General features: G+C 37.9%; 3 protein-coding genes across 7 annotated transcripts in view; all 3 read left to right on the plus strand.

The window, feature by feature from the left end:
• Positions 1–18,823, plus strand: part of LOC122664809 (putative GEM-like protein 8) — a 43,893-nt gene that overhangs the window by 16,222 nt on the left and 8,848 nt on the right. For 3 of the 5 annotated variants that reach the window (XM_043860799.1, XM_043860801.1, XM_043860800.1), the window contains exons 2-4: positions 14,241–14,321; positions 14,495–14,769; positions 14,879–15,052. In XM_043860799.1, the coding sequence (XP_043716734.1) occupies positions 14,241–14,321; positions 14,495–14,769; positions 14,879–15,052 (530 nt within the window). Of the gene's footprint in view, positions 1–3,533; positions 3,586–4,246; positions 4,513–14,240; positions 14,322–14,494; positions 14,770–14,878; positions 15,053–18,823 lie in introns of those variants that run through there. The other 2 variants (XM_043860805.1, XM_043860802.1) reach the window with 2 other exon arrangements.
• Positions 1–18,823, plus strand: part of LOC122664810 (putative GEM-like protein 8) — a 58,293-nt gene that overhangs the window by 11,104 nt on the left and 28,366 nt on the right. Inside the window, exons 5-6 of the mRNA XM_043860806.1 lie at positions 5,852–6,066; positions 12,362–12,363. The gene's annotated coding sequence lies outside the window, so the exon portion shown is untranslated. The remainder of the gene's footprint in view (positions 1–5,851; positions 6,067–12,361; positions 12,364–18,823) is intronic.
• LOC122664419 (putative GEM-like protein 8) lies at positions 4,950–5,699 on the plus strand. The gene is made up of 3 exons (XM_043860222.1): positions 4,950–4,956; positions 4,993–5,267; positions 5,394–5,699. The coding sequence occupies exons 1-3, from the start codon at positions 4,950–4,952 to the stop codon at positions 5,565–5,567; spliced, it is 456 nt and encodes a 151-aa protein (XP_043716157.1). The 3' UTR covers positions 5,568–5,699.

Below are 18,823 nucleotides of genomic sequence, written 5' to 3' on the forward strand. Positions count from 1 at the left end.
TATTTAGGTAGACAATACTACTAGTGTCCAACACCCACTGAACACACCAACATATAATCAAGTTTGGGTGTATATGAATGTCCTACAATGAATCTACATCTAGCATAGGTCTCAACATGCATCCCTACTGCTAGCATATACAACGGATACAAAATGCAAAATCTAATGCCAAGTGATAGAAAATTTTACAACCATTCAGTGTCTCTGATCTTTGATGCCTAGAGATGAAATTGGATCACCAACTGCACACTGGAATCTTTAACTTCTCCCAATTTGATAGAGAACTGGAATCTTCAAGTGTGCATTGTACCTAAGATCCCTTGGTGGTCCCTGTTGGAGTTTTTCAACATAATGATGTTGGGAATAGTCCCACATCGAAAATGTAAAAGTGAATACTTGGGTTTATTTAATTAAACTCTATCTATTGTTTAAGTTAATAAACAAGGTGAATGCTACGGTGTATGTGCAAGGACTTTTGTCCAAGCGCGGCTTGGGCAGTGGGCTGTAGAGGCGTTAGTGGCGCACGCACTTAGCACTTTGCACCGCTTCGAGCAAGATCTGATCTGGACCATTCTTTTTTATCTAGTGGTCCGATTTGAATATCGATAAGATCAACGTATATAGTTGATCAACTGTTATGACCGTTTTATTTTGGACGGATTAGATCATACAGTTACGATCTAAAGGACCAGATTCAAATTGGTTAACAGTTATGACTGTTATGTGTTTGGATGGTTTAGATCGTACAGTTACGATCTAACGGACCAGATTCAAAGATGGAAGAATCCATCTGTTGGGAACAGGTGCCAAGTGGCTTATTAATATCCAGAGATATTTCAAATTTAGAGATATCCCATAACGTTCTCTTCTTCTCCTCATTCTCAAAAGTGGTCTTGCAGGGAATCTGTTTTGCTGCAGGAACAGATTTCTTTGTCTCTGATTTTTCTGCTTCTCAAAAGGCTTTCTGGAATCGTTCTTGATTTCGTTTATGCAAAACGCAGTCAAGATAATCAACATAGTTTGAGGCTTCACTGTATCCTGGGAGACAATTCGTCTGCAACCTGTTTGCATCTGGAAGTAGGGACGAATTTCGTCTTAAGGAAAGCGACTCTGTAACGCGCCTTGAAGTTTCAAGCCATCTCTTATTCTAACAGTCCCTAGAAGTGGGGCAACCACCTGTCTTCGTCCATTTCCTTTCTTTTCTTTTCTATATTTCTTCTTCTTCTTCTTCTTCTTCCTTCGTCTTCCTCCTTATTCCTTCTCCTTCATCTTCTTCTTCCTTCTTTTTCTCTCCCTTTTGCAATGACCAACACAAGATTTTCAATGTAGCTTCACCTTCCTTGCTGAAACATCTCAAGATTGTAGCCCAATAAATGCACACAATAGGGTAGGGGATGGGTTAAAGCACACAATCAAGGGGGAATGGGGTTTCTGCCATTTTCCGCACATCAAAGGCTGCAACCTCTCTATTTTTTTCCTTCCCATTGTGTAGAGCTCTTCCTCACAAGCATTCTGCAAGTTGGATCACCTCAAACGGATGAGTATTGAGGAAGTTATGACAGTTCAAAGATGGGTCAGTGAGAAGGCTTCAACAGGAATCTGGAGTGCTGTGTACGTTTGCGCATGCAGTACAATTAGCGTTGTTCGATTGTGTACAATGCTTGGGCAAAAGCGCGTGCAATGGCGACCATCAGATTGAGATCACCATGCTCAGATGGAATCTCAGACATTGGATCATGTCATTTGTTCAGTGGTCAAAGAAACCTTTTGAATAGGAAGCTCATGGAGGAGTATGTCGTTTTTTGGTTCATTCTTTGAAATACTTCAACAATTACTTTCCCTTGACATTTTATATAAATTTAGGGCGCACGTTTTCTGTCTGGGAACACATCTGAGCGGAAGCTGCACCCAGACAAATGGGGCGGAACAAGGGCGAGGTTTAGGTCATTCAGGGGAGGGCGGGCTGGTCATTTCGCCCACCCCCATGTTTCTGGGCATACCCTGCGCCCCCAGTGCAGATAACTTTATCCCATAAATTTATGTCTTGTTATGCAATTGGGGGCTCAACTTTCCTTGGACCTTTCCATATTTAGATTTCCATTTAACAAGTAAAATCTTGTTTTGGCTCATGATCTTGTGTGGAATAAAATTTACACCGTAGGAGAATATGGATTTGAGTCAAACCAATGATTTTGGCTTAGCTTCGATGAGTCTAGTAACAACAATCTATAGCCCACATTGTCAACTCCTCCTATCACATGATCCAATACTTAGTAACCTAGTTGTCAATCGGGTGATGCTCTTATTGATCTTCAAATTGATTCCTTAAGAGTGAAAGTGCATACCATTCTCAAATTTAGATGCTAGTATGTTTTATCATTTTCAAGCATGTCCTAAAAATGGTGTGAAATAGGTTTAATTTAGCTATTGCTTTACCAAAATTGCACCTAGGAAGTACCTCGAACTTTGAGCCTAATGTTGAACCAGTTTTTGGCCAAATCTCCACCGATTCTTACATCATTGGATGGTAATGGAGACTTTTCCAATGAAACTTTTTATTTTTTGGGTAGTATTCCAATGAAATTTGGATGTCAAAAATCGGACCACCGAATCTCCCAGATTCGGGATCAGAAAATCGTCCCTCTTTATTTTGCAGACCAATTTTTGGAGTACTGAAATATTGCCTCAATGTTTTATTCCATTTTCCTGTAAATATGTGGCATCCTTATCCATGCACAGATGAGGTGGCTAGATTAGCCAAACGCAAGATAGGTCAGTCTGGTAGCCTTGGGCTGGCTCCATGCTTCTCCTTGCGGGCCTTGATACGTTCAGACCTACTTAGCACCTTAGAATGGTTGTGTTGGCCTGTTGGGCATAAAACATCTCAGCCATTTGATCCGGGTCTGCATCAATTTCTTCTTTTTCCTAGCCTGTTGGAGTATGAGCTGATGCAATTCTGATGCAGTGATGCCATTTCCCTGCTTGCCAAAGTATAAAATATGGGTTGCTGCCCTATCCCCTTTCCACATCCATATTATATGAGGTGGTCACTATGAAAAGAGCGGAAGCATCTTTGGGTTTCTGGCCTACTAACCATTCCCTTCCACCTCAGGTTGAGTAGGAAAAACAAGCCAAAAGCCCTGCTTTCCATATAAGCAAACATGTGCATTTTCCTTAATAGAAGGCTTTCTACATAATTGTCTTTTCTTCTAAGCAGTTTTTGACATCAGTGTTTGATTAATGTAATCTGGCCATAGTGATGTAATATTTAATGCTTATTTTTGTCAAATTCGTATTCCATCTAGTGTGGTATTTGATCATTAGTTTTGGGTTCTTCTGTGATCTTTATTTTGTAAATATTACTTCTAAGCAATACTATCACTAAGCCATGTTGCTAGCACAAATAAGGAAAGCCCATTTCTGCATTAGAGATTGAAGATTAAATCTTTGTAGTTTTCAATTGCAATGGTCAATAAATTTAGAAACCCAGTATCACTGAGACTTGTATGATCATTTTCCTCTGTTTCTACTGATCATCATATAGTACTGAGATGGATAATGCTGACTCAGTGGCAAGCAATCAAGGTGTCTTTGAAAGTTAACATTGTTGAACCAACTGAAAGCCTTAGACCTTATTGAATGTGAGGTTTGAATATATTGGGACCTCTTCTATGGGTCTTCAATTGTACTTTTGACCAAGAAATAACAAGAATGTCAAATGAGTAATTATATCATTCTCCTGGAAACTTAAAAGTAGTAACAATGGTGGAAAGAAAATCTTTTTGTTCCAACAAAGATCCTATGTGCTATGGGTAAATGGTCATACAAGATTCCTATAAGCATTACCTGCTAACAATTGTTAATTTTATTATTTTGGTATCTACAGCCCAGGACCCAAGTTATGATTTCATTTGATTGAGTCCTCAAATGCTTCAACAATTGTTATTTTTATTTATATAAATAACCCTAATGACCATATCTACCTTTTCTTCCCCCACTGGGCCTCCTCACTTTTAAACATGGAGAAAATCACAAGCAAGATTGGACCTTTCCAAGCTCTTTGAAAGGCCAAGAGACAATTCTACAGGACCACTTTATTTTTCTTTCTTTATCCATCTCTCTCTTTATTGCTGTTGATGAGCCATAGATGACTTGGCAAAAGAATGTTGTCATTCACTCACCACCCAACTCTGTTCCTTTAAATGTAATACAAAACTGCAAGGTTTGCTCCACCAGTGAAAGCCATTCATCTCCTTCTCTGGCCGTGAAGAACATTTGGGTACTGTAGTCTCAGATAAGAGAAACAGAGCTATTCAATACGAAGCGTGAGCAGATTGGTTCTGTGTTCATTCAATATGAAGAACCAATTTCCTGATCATGTCATTGGAATTCCAGTTAGCTCAGTATCTTATACAGTTGCAAAATCAGCACCGAATTCTACTACTGTATCAGAAACTGCTAGCCCATATTTTATTTCCACTCCCTCAAAGGAGTCTCCCGGATTCAAACAAAGTAATCTCTCTCTCTCTCTCCCCAGGGTCTCTCTATTATGTGCTGCAAATATTCTACAGCTAATTTGCTACTTATTAGCTATAACAAAATAATTAAAATCTTTAAGCTACGCATTAATGGTTTAGCTTTGACAATGCAGATAGAGTTAACACACTGATAGAATGGATCAACAAGCAGGGAAAAAAAGCTGAAAGTTTCACACATGGAGTTCACGAACATGGTAACTATCTTCTTGTTAGAGTTGAATTATCTATTTCTTGTTCCCATTTTCTTTTTTTTTTTTGGGTTGCTTTGATAAAAACTGTTCGCTTTATTAGAGCTGAGGAGTCGTTCTTCTGAGCATCTAGTTTTTTACTAAAATTATGCGAACATTTTTTCTGAAATCTCAATCTTTTTCTTCTCTAAACTAGTATTTCTAATTGCCATTGGTAAGAATAATGAACAGTATTTAATGTTGTTGCAAATTGTTGGGTGTAACAGTTAGATTGGGGCCCAAGGTATCTGCAATTATGAAGGGGAAGTTGAGGTTGGGTGCCAGAATTCTTCAAGAAGGTGGTGTTGAGAAGTTATTCAAGCAGATCTTCAATGTTAGAGAAGGAGAGAAGCTATTGAATGCTTCACAATGTTATTTGTCAACATCAGCTGGTCCTATTGCAGGTCTCCTCTTTATCTCAGATGAAAATGTTGCCTTCTGCAGTGAGAGTTCTCTTACATTCACTCTGCCAACAAAAGATGTTATTAGAACACCATACAAGGTAAATTCAGGATAGAAATTCCCAACTTAAATGTTCTTTGAAAACATCTCTTACTCCCTCCACCCGCTCTTTCTTCAGATGATCCTAGTGAATATTCACTCAACAGATTGACTTTATCTTATACAGGTCATGATTCCATTAAAGAAGATAAAGGGAGCCAACCAAAGTGAAAATGTGAACAATCCAAACCAGAAGTACATACAAGTAGTTACTGTGGATAAATTTGAGTTCTGGTTTATGGGTTTTCTAAATTATCAGAAAGCTTTCAAGTATATTCAACAGGCCATCTCTCAATCTTAAGTGAGTCAGTTCTCTGTCCTTATAACAGGAAAATTGACCTTTCCCCCCAGGAATTCTGCAAAGGTTAAAGCATCATGTATATATTTCTTGATGCTGGTAACGGGTGACAACCGTCAGGGGCGCGGAGAAGTTATCTTAAAGGTTTTCGCAGGCAATGGTGATTCTCTGTGCAAGTCTTGGCTGATCTTTCAATGACACATCATGAAATTTTTGTCGTGAATTCGATGAGACCTCCTGAAACTCAAGTGCCCCAAGTATAAAAACTAAGAGGCTAAAGAAAGGAGATGGAATTGATCAGCTCTCTATTCTCACGAGAAGAAGTTCAAGCAATATAAAGCACGCCCATGAGAGATGGAAACACAGAAGATAAACTTATCTAAACCTCATGATCCGATATGTGAGAGGAGAAGGTCATATGAAAGCTACTCTCAATGCATGGTGCAATTGCTTACTCTGGCTCTGGCATTTCTTGAAGGTTCACAATGAAGCTAGTCTCAAAGTCCAGAATCCAAACCCACATCATAGCATCTTTAAGGCATGATGATTTCAGAGAGTTCTCAACCAGTGCAAAAGAGAAGATCTAATTACAAGTAACAGGTGCATTTTCCATACAAATGATCGTTATTGGCTGCAAAGGTAAGAGATCAGCTCTGCTCCAGGAAGATTTGGGCCAACACACAGGCTTGCTGAGATGGAATTGTTATACGAATTAAAATAGTAAAGAAGGCCAAGTTGAGTTCGGCAATTTAACCCTGATCAAAGCCTTGATTGAAGAAGCATCAAGAATCCATTCTATTGAAGTTGTCAAGTCCCTGTATATGGTGTCTGGAACCACCTCTCATTTTTGCTTATCTTCTTGTAAATGTTTACTTGCATGAATTCATGTATAGACTTCATGTTTATGTTAATGAAACTTGTGCCTATACAAAGCAGAGAAAGTTTTGAATCTTTGTAGTAAGAAAATACCTTTGACTAAAGTGTACCTTAATCTAGTATTTAATTTTGATGATATAGCTCATCAGGAATGTGCTCTAATCTATTAACCAAAAGGAAAATTGGGCAGAAAATTCTTTTTTATTCTTGAAATAGAGACCTAATTTCTGTTTCTTTTTTCCCTTTGAAATCATTAAAGACTAACTAATTTGTCTTATAAGCGAAAGAATGCATAAATTGTTGAACATTAATGGCCACTGAGAGGGGGGGGGGGGGGAGTGAATCAGTGGACTTTAAAAAATCTTTTCCTCCACAGTTCCACTCCCAGTTCAATTGTTGAGCTCACTCAACACTAACACAAATACAGTCCTCTCAGATACACAGGCACTCAAGGACACACTCTAGTAACTCTGACTCAGGCACACACACACAACAACAATCACAGGCTATTGCTGCCAAGAGCTGCTATGACTACTGTTGGAAACCCCTCATTGCTGCTTGGAGCTGGCTAACACTATCACTGTGTAACTGTCACCAAAGCACACAACCTCAAACTCTGTTGGAGGCCTCACTGATGGCATACATACACACAAATTGTGTGACACACATTTCCTCTCAATCACAGACAATCATACGATTCTTGTTGCTAGGTCTACCCGGTGTGCACATCCATCTTGCAGAAAAGCCTCCAATATACAACATATGATGATCACATCCACAACACAGATAAACATGCTTCGGCAGATTGCCCACATGCATGGAGTAATGTTCACACTGACCTCATCATCTATTCATCACTATTTTCTCGGTGTAGAACTAAGAGGCCGCACCCACGGCAGATTTCCCGGCATCAAAACAAGAGGCCATACCCATGGCTGATTTAGGTAGACAATACTTCCAGTGTCCAACACCCACTGAACACACCAACATATAATCAAGTTTGGGCATATATGAATGCCCTACAATGAATCTATATCAAGCATAGGTCTCAACATGCATCCCTACTGCTAGCGTATACAATGGTTACAAAAATGCAAAATACAATGCCAAGTGATAGAAAATTTCACAACCATGCAGCATCTCTGATCTTTGATACCTGGAGATGAAATTGGATCACCAACTGCTCACTAGAATCTTCAACTTCTCCCAATTTGATAGAGAACTGGAATCTTCAATTGTGCATTGTACCCTAAGATCCCTTGGTGGTCCCTAGAAGTGGGGTAACCACCTATCTTTGTCCCTTTTCCTTTCTTTTCTTTTCTATATTTCTTCTTCCTTCATCTTCCTCCTTATTCCTTCTCCTTCATCTTCTTCTTCCTTCGTTTTCTCTCCCTTTTGCAATGACCAACACAATATTTTCAATGTAGCTTCACCTTCCTTGCTGAAACATCTCAAGATTGTCTTCAATGTAGCTCAATAAATGCACACAATAGGGTAGGGATGGGTTAAAGCACACAATCAAGGGGGAATGGGGTTTCTGCCATTTTCCGCACATCAGAGGCTGCAACCTCTTTATTTTTTTCCTTCCCACTGTGTAGAGTTCTTCCTCACAAGCATTCTGCAAGTTGGATCACCTCAAACGGATGAGTATTGAGGAAGTTATGACCATTCAAAGATGGATCAATGAGAAGGCTTCAATAGGAATCTGGGGTGCAGTGTACGTTTGCGCATGCAGTACAATAGCGTCGTTCGATTATGTACAATGTTTTGGCAAAAGCGCTTGCAATGGAGACCATCTGATCGAGATCACCATGCACCGATGGAATCTCAGACATTGGATCATGTCAGTTGTTCAGCGGACAAAGAAACCTTTTGAATTGGAAGCTCATGGAGGAGTATGTCATTTTTTGGTTCATTCTTTGAAACACTTTAACAATAACTTTCCCTTGACATTCTATATAAATTTAGGGCATATGTTTTCTATCCGGGAGCACATCTGGGCACAGGCTACACCCAGACACATGGGGCCGAACAAGGATGAGGTTTGGGTCATTGGGGGGAGGGCGGGCTGATCATTTCGCCCACCACCATGTGTCTAGGTGTACCCTGCGCCCCCAATGCAGAGAACTTTATCCTATAAAATTATGTCTTGTTATGCAATTGGGGGCTCAACTTTCCTTGGACCATTTCCATATTTAGATTTTCATTTAACAAGTAAAATCTTGTTTTGGCTCATGATCTTGTGTGGAATAAAATTTTGAGTCAAACCAATGATTTTGGCTTAGCTTCGATGAGTCTAGTAACAACAATCCATAGCCCCACATTGTCCACTCCACCTCCTATCACATGATCCAATACTTAGTAACCGAGTTGTCAATCGGGTGATGCTCTTATTGATCTTCAAATTGATGCCTTAAGAGTGAAAGTGCATACCATCCTCAAATTTAGATGCTTGAGGTGTTGGGAATTGACGGTGATCATCCCACTAGTAGGTGGACTTTAAAGTTTGTCAACTTAGGAATTGTGTCAACAGTGATGGTAGGAGTCTCCTAGAATCTCATCGAAAATCTCAATTGCAGAAAATGTTCAGGATTCTCTCAAAAAACAGACTAGAATGCCCTTGTGATAAATATATCCTTCAAATCTTCCCAGATTGGTCTCAAAATTTGCATACCAATGTGTTTTATCATTACAAATCATGTCCTTAAAAATTGTGTGAAAACAATTTGATTTAGCCATTGCTGTATGAGAATTACAGTCAACTGGATCTTGTATCAAGATGACTTTTGACTTGTTTTTGGCCAAATATTTATCCAATTCTTATATCCTTTGGATAGTACATATCCAAAAAATTTCAAAGACCTCTGAACATGTAAAAATCAGACTTACAGATTGAAAAATGTTGCCATCTGAAGTTTACGACAAAAAGATTCTATTTTAAGCATTCTAGGGCTGCCATCTCATTTTCACTTTAACTAGCTACCTCACCCTATCTTCATTTTAAAGCCCATTGAATTTCCCCACTTCTCTCATTTTCTTCTCTCATTTTCCCCTTAATTACCAAAATGCCAAACCTTGATCTTTTCCCTTAATTACCAAATGTCACCCCCTAACTTTTTTTTTGTCCTATTTATAAAACTTCCCTAATAACTTCCCCCCCCCCCCTTTTCCTATATTTCCAAAATTTCTTGTCCTATTTACAAAACTTCCCCCTTTTTCCTATATTTACAAAAATTCCATCCCAATATATACGATATATCCCTACTTTACCCTTTATTTTGTCATTGTGTTTATAAAATACCCAAACTACCCCTCTTTTCTTCATCATTAGGCTTAGTTGCAAATTATCAAAAGGCCCTTTCTTTCTTCATCCATAAGTAAAACCTCTTCAACCAATCCTAACCAAACTATCCCACCCAATCACAACTCTCCTAATCAATCCCTACCCACTGCTCCTTTCTTTTCTTCACCCTTAAGCAAGTCCTAATGGCAACATAATTTCCCCTCCAATCATAACCATCCAGATCATCCCTCTCTTATGGCCACATATTCCCTCAGGCCACCAATCACCATTAACCACATCACTCTTTCCACCCACTCTCTTGTGTGTTGTGAATTCTCATAGTTCTTTGGTGATGTTATAGGGCAATGAGAAGAACATTTGGTATTTTTATGGAAGTTCAAGAATCATCCAAAATTTAAGCCATTGATATGAAAATTAATAGATAAGTCATGTCGTTTTTTGAATGTGGAAGAGTCTTGTCCCATTTGTCTCTCTGGGAGAAAAATGAATTGGTACCTCTTCTTGTCTTGTCTTTTTTCTAAAAGGATTTGGGTAGTAGGGTTTTGGGATTAAGGTCTGAATATCTCCAAGCCTCTTCTTTACAAGTTTTATTTAACATCTTATTTGATTAAATACTTCTAACAAAATATGATGTCTCCTTTATATTCTCAAGTTTCCCCATCACTTGTTATTTCTTATGGAACACCAAGAATTAATCAGTGCTTGAGGTCTAAATGTTGCCCGAATCTTGTGAGTATCATGGGAAATATTAATAGATGGGTAGCAGAATTAGGTTTGCTTCAGTTACCTTCTATGCTTTTACCAAAAAAAAAAAAAGTTACCTTCTATGCATAATTTTAGTGGTCTCCTGCTCGCCAATCTGATTTTATGGTCCTTCTTGAGTACTATGAATTGCTCTTATTGGGATTGTGCACTATAATCTGTAATGGTAGTTTCTCTACTAATTTCGTAAAGGATGGGCTTCAGTTGTTGTTTTTGACAAAAATTTGATGGTGCAACCTTGAATTTTGGATATATAGGGACACGAGGCAGAAGCAAGGAGAATGCTTGAAGGACTACAAAAGAATAGATAATAGGAGCCACTATCATCACCGTTTGGACTGATTGTCAGAATCTGGTGGAGTTGTTGAGTCAGGGTATAAGGGAAGACATGTGGGATTTTACTTTCATGTTTGATATTAAGAATGTAATTAAAGAATTTGAATCTATGGATATTTTAAAATAGGATCAACGTCTTATATCCTTAGCCCATAGGTTAGTTTTAAGGGCAAAAAGTGTTATAATTAGTATGTCATTGGCTGATGATGTAGTTTCCTTTGTTTTTTGCTTTATGGGCTTGCTTATTACCCAAAAAAAAATAAAAAAAAATCAATTAATAATAATAAATAATAAATAAAAAAATAAAAAGATTAAATGAATCCAAAGCAAATTAAGGTCTTCAATAGTTCGATTAGCAATTTATTATTCTGAACTTAATGGATCAAAATTGATGTTGAAATGAATTTCAGGCCCTTGGTTACACTGTCCAACCCAACAATCTACTCAAACCCGAGAAACCTAGACCCAACCCTGGGTCCACATAGCTCAGCCTGGGCCTAGTCCAGCCCGAGGTTAGGTTGGGATATCTTAGCCCAAGCCCTGAACTACCAAGCTTAGCTCAACCTAGTTAGTCCCTAAAAACTTGTGATCAAGCCAGGTTAGCTCCAACTAGTCATAGCTAGTCACCCTAAAGCTGCATTTATTTAATATTAAATTAAGTCATCAATTGCACATAAAAGTAATTTATGATACTTAATCAATGACTTCATACAAGGGAGAATGTTCTCTGTGCCGCAGCACAGGCTGCGCCTAGGCATTTGGGTAGCATGTGCAGGGGTAGGGTGGTCCTAGCGCCCACCCCCATGTGCCTGGGCGCAGCCTACGCTGCGGCACAGAGACCAGTGCCCCGATTATTATATATTTGTGGGAAAAAGTTAGGCACACTGCCCGCATACGGCAAGCAAGCCCCTTGATGTGTCTATCTCTCTCTTTGAAATAAACCCCTGCCTCTCCCGTATGATGCCTTGTCCAACACCTATATTGGTGACACACACTAGCTTACTGCAAGTAGGCGGTGTGCCTATCCCTCTCCCCTTATTTATATATATAAGAACCGGCCAGGCTAGGTCAATGCAGGATTCAATCCAAGACCTTAGCCTGGTCCCGATTCAGTCCGATCTCGAAAAAACTCAACCCTAACCCAGCCAGATCAAAGGAACAAGCCCTTTTCAATCGGTATATTTGAAACTTGTGAATTTATGGTCCAACAAATGTCTTGATTAACCCTCACTAGTAATTATAGCTTGGGTTTTTGCAGAAACCCGTCAAACAAATTTCTTGGTTACCCTCAGAAGCACTAAAAAGAATAACTTGAGATTCTGCAGTTGTGCGACTTGGAGAAGATGGGCCTCTCATCCAATCAGGTAAGAAAACTTTTCAGTTTCCTCGCAAACTTTCGGTTGGATACTTAATAAAAATCAATAACTACTTCAAACTTCCCACAGGTCCATGATCTCTTTAAGAGATCAGAGCAATCTTTGACTAACCAAGAATTTGCTCAGAAACGAGAGAGAGAGAGATGTGTTTGCCATGCTGTGCTGTCGTGGATTTGATTTGGTATCAAAGTCCCTTGGAGGGTGGGTGGGTTGAGGTATCAACTATGTTGTTTCTGAGACACTTGTGATTAGGATAAGAGTTTTCAGGGACCCAATAAAAGCTTCAAAGCCCTACAAAATGGGATATTTGTTCTTTTGCCTGGCCTATAAGAGGTACTAGCTGGTGTAGTGATGCCATTTCCCTGCTTGCCAAAGCATAAAATATGGGTTGCTGCCCTATACCTTTCCACAACCATATTATATGAGGTGGACACTATAAGAAAAGAGCTCAAGCATCTTTAGTTGCATGGCTTACTAACCACACTCCCTTCCACCTCAGGATGAGTGGAAAAGAAAGCCAAAAACCCTGCTTTACATATAAGCATACATGTGCATTGTCCTTAATAGAAGGCCTTTTATAATTGTCTTTCTTTCTAAGCAGGTCTTGACTTCACTGTTTTGTACCTTTACTAGATTTTTTAAGAAGAGTGGTGGTTGGGTTTTCTGATTGATTAGTGTAATCTGACCATAGTGATGTAATATTTAATGCTAATTTTTGTTAAATCAGTATACTATCTGGTTATGGTATTTGATCATTAGATTTCAGTTGGTCGGTAATTTTTACTTTGTAAATATTAATTCTAATGAATACTATCACTATGCCATGTTGCTAGAACCAATAAAGAAAGCCCATGGTGCATCAGAGAGACAAATAGTATAATATGAAAATGAAAAAAATTAAATCTTTATAGTTTCCAAGCTTGTTGGATTGGACGGTTACAATCTTTATAGCACAAATAGGGCTTGTCTGCATAGAGTGAGGACCATTTTCCTCTGTTTCTATTGATCATATCATATAGTATCGAGATGGACAATGCTGACAAAGTGGCAATCAATCAAGCTGTTCAGGTTTCCTGGCCTTTAAAAGTTAGCAATGTTGGAGCAACTGAAAGCTTTAGACCTAATTGCATATGGGATTTGAATATATTGGGACCTCTTCTATGGGTCTTTAATTGTAACTTCTAAGCAACTGGTTACTTTTGACCAACAAGTAACAAGAATATCAAATGTCTAATTATGTCATTCTCCTGGAAACTTAAAAGTAGTAACAATGGTGGAAAAACAATCTTTCTGTGCCATCAAAGATCCTATGATTTATTCAAATCCACTGACTCAATCCTATGGAGACCAGAGTTTGAAGTTTGAACAGTCCTGTGTTAGATTCACACAAGAATTACTTTCCACTATCTACTTTATTTTATTGTTTTAAAGTTTTTTGTGTATCTACATTACCTTTTCCTTCCTTTATTCATATCTCTGTCTTTATTGCTGTTGATGAGCCATAGATGACTTGGCAACAGAATGTTGTAATTCACCATCCAATCCTGTTCCTATAAATATACTACCAAAATGCAAGTTTTGCTCCACCAGTGGAAGGCATTCATCTTCTTCTCTGTCTGAGGAGAACATTAACATTTGGGTCTTGTAGTCTAAGACAAGATAGACAATACTCTTCAAATAGGAAGCTTGAGCAGATTGAATCTGTGTTTATCCAATATGAAGAACCAATTTGCAGATCATGTCATGGGAATTCCAGTTAGCTCAGTATCTTATACAGTTGAAAAATCAGCAGAGAAACCTACTATATCAGACACAGCTAGCCCATATTTTATATCCACTCCTTCAAAGGAGTCTCCCAGATCGAAACAATGCAATCTTTATCTCTCTCTTTCTCTCTCCCACCCCCCCTCATCTTTATTATGAACTGTAAATATTCAACGGCTAATTTGCTAAACTATTAGCTATGACAAAAGAATTTAAATCTTTAAGCTATGCATTAATGATTTAGCTTTGACAATGCAGATAGAGTTGACACACTGATAGATTGGATCAACAAGCTGGGAAAAAAAGCTGATAGTTTCACACATGGAGTTCGTGAGCATGGTAACTATCTTCTTGTTAGTGTTGAATTATCCTTTTCTAGTTTTTTTACTAAAATATGCGAACATATGTTTTGAAATTTCAATCTTTTTCTTCTGTAAACCAGTATTGCCAATTGCCATTGGTTAGAATAATGAACAATGTTTAATGTTGTTGCAAATTGTTGGATGTTACAGTTAGATTGGGGCCCAAGGTATCTGCAACTGTAAAGGGGAAGTTAAGGTTAGGTGCCAGATTTCTTCAAAAAGGTGGTGTTGAGAAGTTATTCAAGCAGATCTTCAGTGTTAGAGAAGGGGAGAAGCTATTGAATGCTTCCCAATGTTATTTGTCAACAACAGCTGGTCCTATTGCAGGGATCCTCTTTATCTCCACTGAAAATGTTGCCTTCTGCAGCGAGAGATCTGTTACATTCACTCTGCCAACACAAGAGTTGATTAGAACACCTTACAAGGTAAATTCAGGATAGAAATTGCACAACTTAAAATTTCTTGAAAATTTCTCTCTTTCTTCAGATGGTCCTATTAAATATTCACTCAACACGTTCTTATTATCTTATACAGGTCATGATTCCATTAACGAAGATAAAGGGAGCCAACCAAAGTGAAAATGTGAACAATCCAAACCAGAAGTACATACAAGTAGTTACTGTGGATAAATTTGAATTCTGGTTTATGGGTTTTCTAATTTATCAGAAAGCTTTCAAGTATATTCAACAGGCCATCTCTCAATCTTAAGTGAGTCAATTATCTATACAAGTCTGGACTGATCTTTCAGTTCCACGTCAGGAAAGTTTCTGTCATGAATATGATGAGACCTGATACTCAAGTGCCCTGAGTATAAGATATGAGAGATTAAAGAAAGGAGGATTTGATCAGTTCTCTATCTTCAAGAGAAGAAGTTCAAGCAATTTAAAGCACACCCATGAGATGGAAGCATAGAAGATAAACTTGTCTGGACCTTATGATCCAATCTTTAGAGGAGGTCACTGAAAGCTCCTCTCAATGCATGGTGCAATTGCTTACTCTGGCTCTGTCATATCTTGAAAGTTCACTATGAAACTAGTCTCAAAGTCCAGAATCCAAACCTACTTCATAGCATCTGTAAGGCATGAAGATGTCAGAGAGTTTTCAATTCCCAACCAGAGAAACATCATGTGGTTCTTATCCAGTGCAAAAGAGAAGGAGATCCAATTACAAATAATGCGTGCATTCTCCACACAAATGATGGTTATTGACTGCAAAGGTAAGAGATCAGCTATGTTTCAGGGAGACTTGGCCAACAAACAGGCTTGCTGAGATGGAATTGTTATACGAATTTTAAATAGTAACGAAGGCCAGATTGAGTTTGGCAATTTAACCCTGCTCAAAGCCTTGATTGAAGAAGCATGAAGAATCAATTCAAGTTCCAGTATATTTCTACCCCAAAAAAAAAAGAGTCCCAATGTATGGTGTTTGGAACCACCTCTCATTTTTGCTTCTTTTCTTGTAAATGTTAACTTTACTTATGAATTCATGTATAGGCCTCATGTTTATGTTGGTGAAACTTGTCTGTACAAAGCACAAAAAGTCTTTTGGATCTTTGGATGTAAGAAAATACCTTTGAGTAAGGTGTATTCCTTAATCTAGTATATGATTTCGATGATATAGCTTACCAGGAATGTGTTCTGATCTACTAAGCAAAGGCAAATTGGGCATAAAATTCATTTTATTCGGGAAACACATTTATCAAACCATGGATTAGAGAGCCCCTTCTTAAAGAAATAGAGACCTAATTTTGTTTTCCCTTTTTCCTTTGAAATCCTCGGAAAGCAACTAATCTATCTTAGAAGAGAAGTAATAATGCACTTTTATGGTAAGTTAGGCTCCTTTTGTTTCAACAGGAAATATTTAATAGAAATTTTGTTTTAATGGAAAAGAAAACCGTAAAGGAATGAAAATAAATAGAAAAAGGCAAAATTTTTAATGAAAGAACAAAAAAAAGTATAGATTAAAGTAGAGGTCATGAGAAGTGTGGTGAATAATCTCACATCAACTAACAGACCATGGATGACTTCGGCCTTATTTGGTATGATTTCTATTTCAATTTTGGATTGATTTAATGAAATAGTCAACAAATAGATTTTTGGTCAAAAAATTGAAATTGTTTTGGTGGTATCAATATGAAATATTTCAAGAATAAAAAAATCCATTTGGTTATTCAATTTCTGAGAATAGATTCTCTATATTTCTTTGAGAAGGGTGGCGGTGGTAGCATGAAAGTGGTGGGTCTGATATCCATCCAATGGCTTAAGCTTTCCAATTTGACACTTTAATATAGTAGCAGAGCTACCATGCCACGATGTTAATGACATTCATATACGGTCACCCAAAAAAAATGGGTGGCAAATAAGGGAGAGTGTCGAGAATAATTCGACATTGACTAATATAACACCTTCAACGACTCCATATACCAGTTGGGCTTCTTTACTTAATGGATTAAGCTTTTGGGCTGGACATTAAATTCAACAAAAAGTTTCATATTTTCAATCTTTTTTTTCTGGGTTGAAATTTTTTATATTCATATTATGGTTTTGCACCCCCGTTGGTGATACAGGCTAGCTTATTGCACGTAGGCGGTGTGCCTATCTATCCCTCTCCCCTTACTTATATATATAGGAACCGGTCAGACTAGGTTAGTGCAGGACTCAACCCAAGACCTTAGCCTGTCCCGGTTCAATCCAATCTTGGTTCCGTAAATCTCAACCCTAGCCCAGCCAGATCAGAGGAACAAGCCCTTTTCAATCGGTATATTTGAAACCTGTGAATGTATAGTCCAACAAATGTCTTGATTATTTCCACCAAAAAGCAAATGTCTTGATTAACCCTCACTAGTAATAATAGCTTGGGATTCTGCAGTTGTGCGACTTGGAGAAGATAGGCCTCTCATCCAATCAGGTAAGAAAACTTTTCAGTTTCCTCGCAAACTTTCGGTTGGATACTATTATAAAAACCAATAACTACTTGAAACTTCCCACAGGTCCATGATCTCTTTAAGAGATCGGAGGAATCTTTGAATAGCCAAAGAATTTGCTCAGAGAGAGAGAGAGAGAGAGAGATGTGTGTTGCCATGTGCTGTCATGGATTTGATTTGGTATCAAAGTCCCTTAGGATAAGAGTTTTCAGGGACCCAATAAAAGCTTCAAAGCCCTACAAAATGGGATATTTGTTCTTTTGCCTGGCCTATAAGAGGTACTAGCTGATGCAGTGATGCCATTTCCCTGCTTGCTAAAGCATAAAATATGGGCAAAAAATATGTGTTGCTGCCCTATCCCTCTCCACATCCATATTATATGAGGTGGACGCTATAGAAAAAACGAGCTCAAGCATCTTTAGTTGCATCTTTAGTTCCACCTCAGGATGAGTGATAAAGAAAGCCAAAAGCCCTGCTTTACATATAAGCATACATGTGCATTGTCCTTAATAGAAGGCCTTTTATAATTCTCTTTTCTTTCTAAGCAGGTCTTGACTTCACTGTTTTGTACCTTTACTAGATTTTTTACTGATTGATTAGAGTAATCTGACCATAGTGATGTAATATTTAATGCTAATTTTTGTTAAATCAGTATACTATTTGGTATGATATTTGATCATTAGATTTCAGTTGGTCGGTAATTTTTACTTTGTAAATATTAATTCTAATGAATACTATCACTAAGCCATGTTGCTAGAACAAATAAATAAAGCCCATAGTGCATCAGAGACAAATAGTATAATATGAAAATGAAAAAAATTAAATCTTTATAGTTTCCAAGCTTGTTGGATTGGACGGTTACAATCTTTATAGCACAAATAGGGCTTGTCTGCATTGAGTGAGGACCATTTTCCTCTGTTTCTATTGATCATATCATATAGTATCGAAATGGACAATGCTGACTCAGTGGCAATCAGTCAAGGTGTTCATGTTTCCTGGCCTTTAAAAGTTAGCAATGTTGGAGCAACTGAAAGCTTTAGACCTAATTGCATATGGGATTTGAATATACTGGGACCTCTTCTATGGGTCTTCAATTGTAACTTCTAAGAAACTGGTTACTTTTGACCAACAAATAACAAGAATATCAAATGTCTAATTATGTCATTCTCCTGGAAACTTAAAATTAGTAACAATGGTGGAAGGACAATCTTTCTGTGCCATCAAAGATCCTATGATTTATTCAAATCCAATGACTCAATCCTATGGAGACCAGAGTTTGAACAGTCCAATGTGTATGGTCATACAAAAATTGCAGAATCACCTCCAAAATTCTTGTTAGATTCACACAAGAATTACTTTCCACTATCTACTTTATTTTATTGTTTTAAAGATTTTTTTTTTTGTGTATCTACATTACCTTTTCCTTTTCCTTTCTTTATTGCTGTTGATGAGCCATAGATGACTTGGCAACATAATATTGTGATTCACCATCCAACTCTGTTCCTTTAAGTATACTACCACAATGCAAGTTTTCCTCCTCCAGTGAACGCCATTCA

This window comes from Telopea speciosissima, chromosome 6 (genome assembly GCF_018873765.1).
Source record: "Telopea speciosissima isolate NSW1024214 ecotype Mountain lineage chromosome 6, Tspe_v1, whole genome shotgun sequence".
Taxonomy (NCBI): domain Eukaryota; kingdom Viridiplantae; phylum Streptophyta; class Magnoliopsida; order Proteales; family Proteaceae; genus Telopea; species Telopea speciosissima.

Bases quoted from the DNA above. Each gene is read 5' to 3' on its own strand.
- LOC122664419 (XM_043860222.1), top strand. The intron at 5,268-5,393 runs GTAAATTCAGGA...TATCTTATACAG, and splicing joins TTATTAGAACACCATACAAG to GTCATGATTCCATTAAAGAA.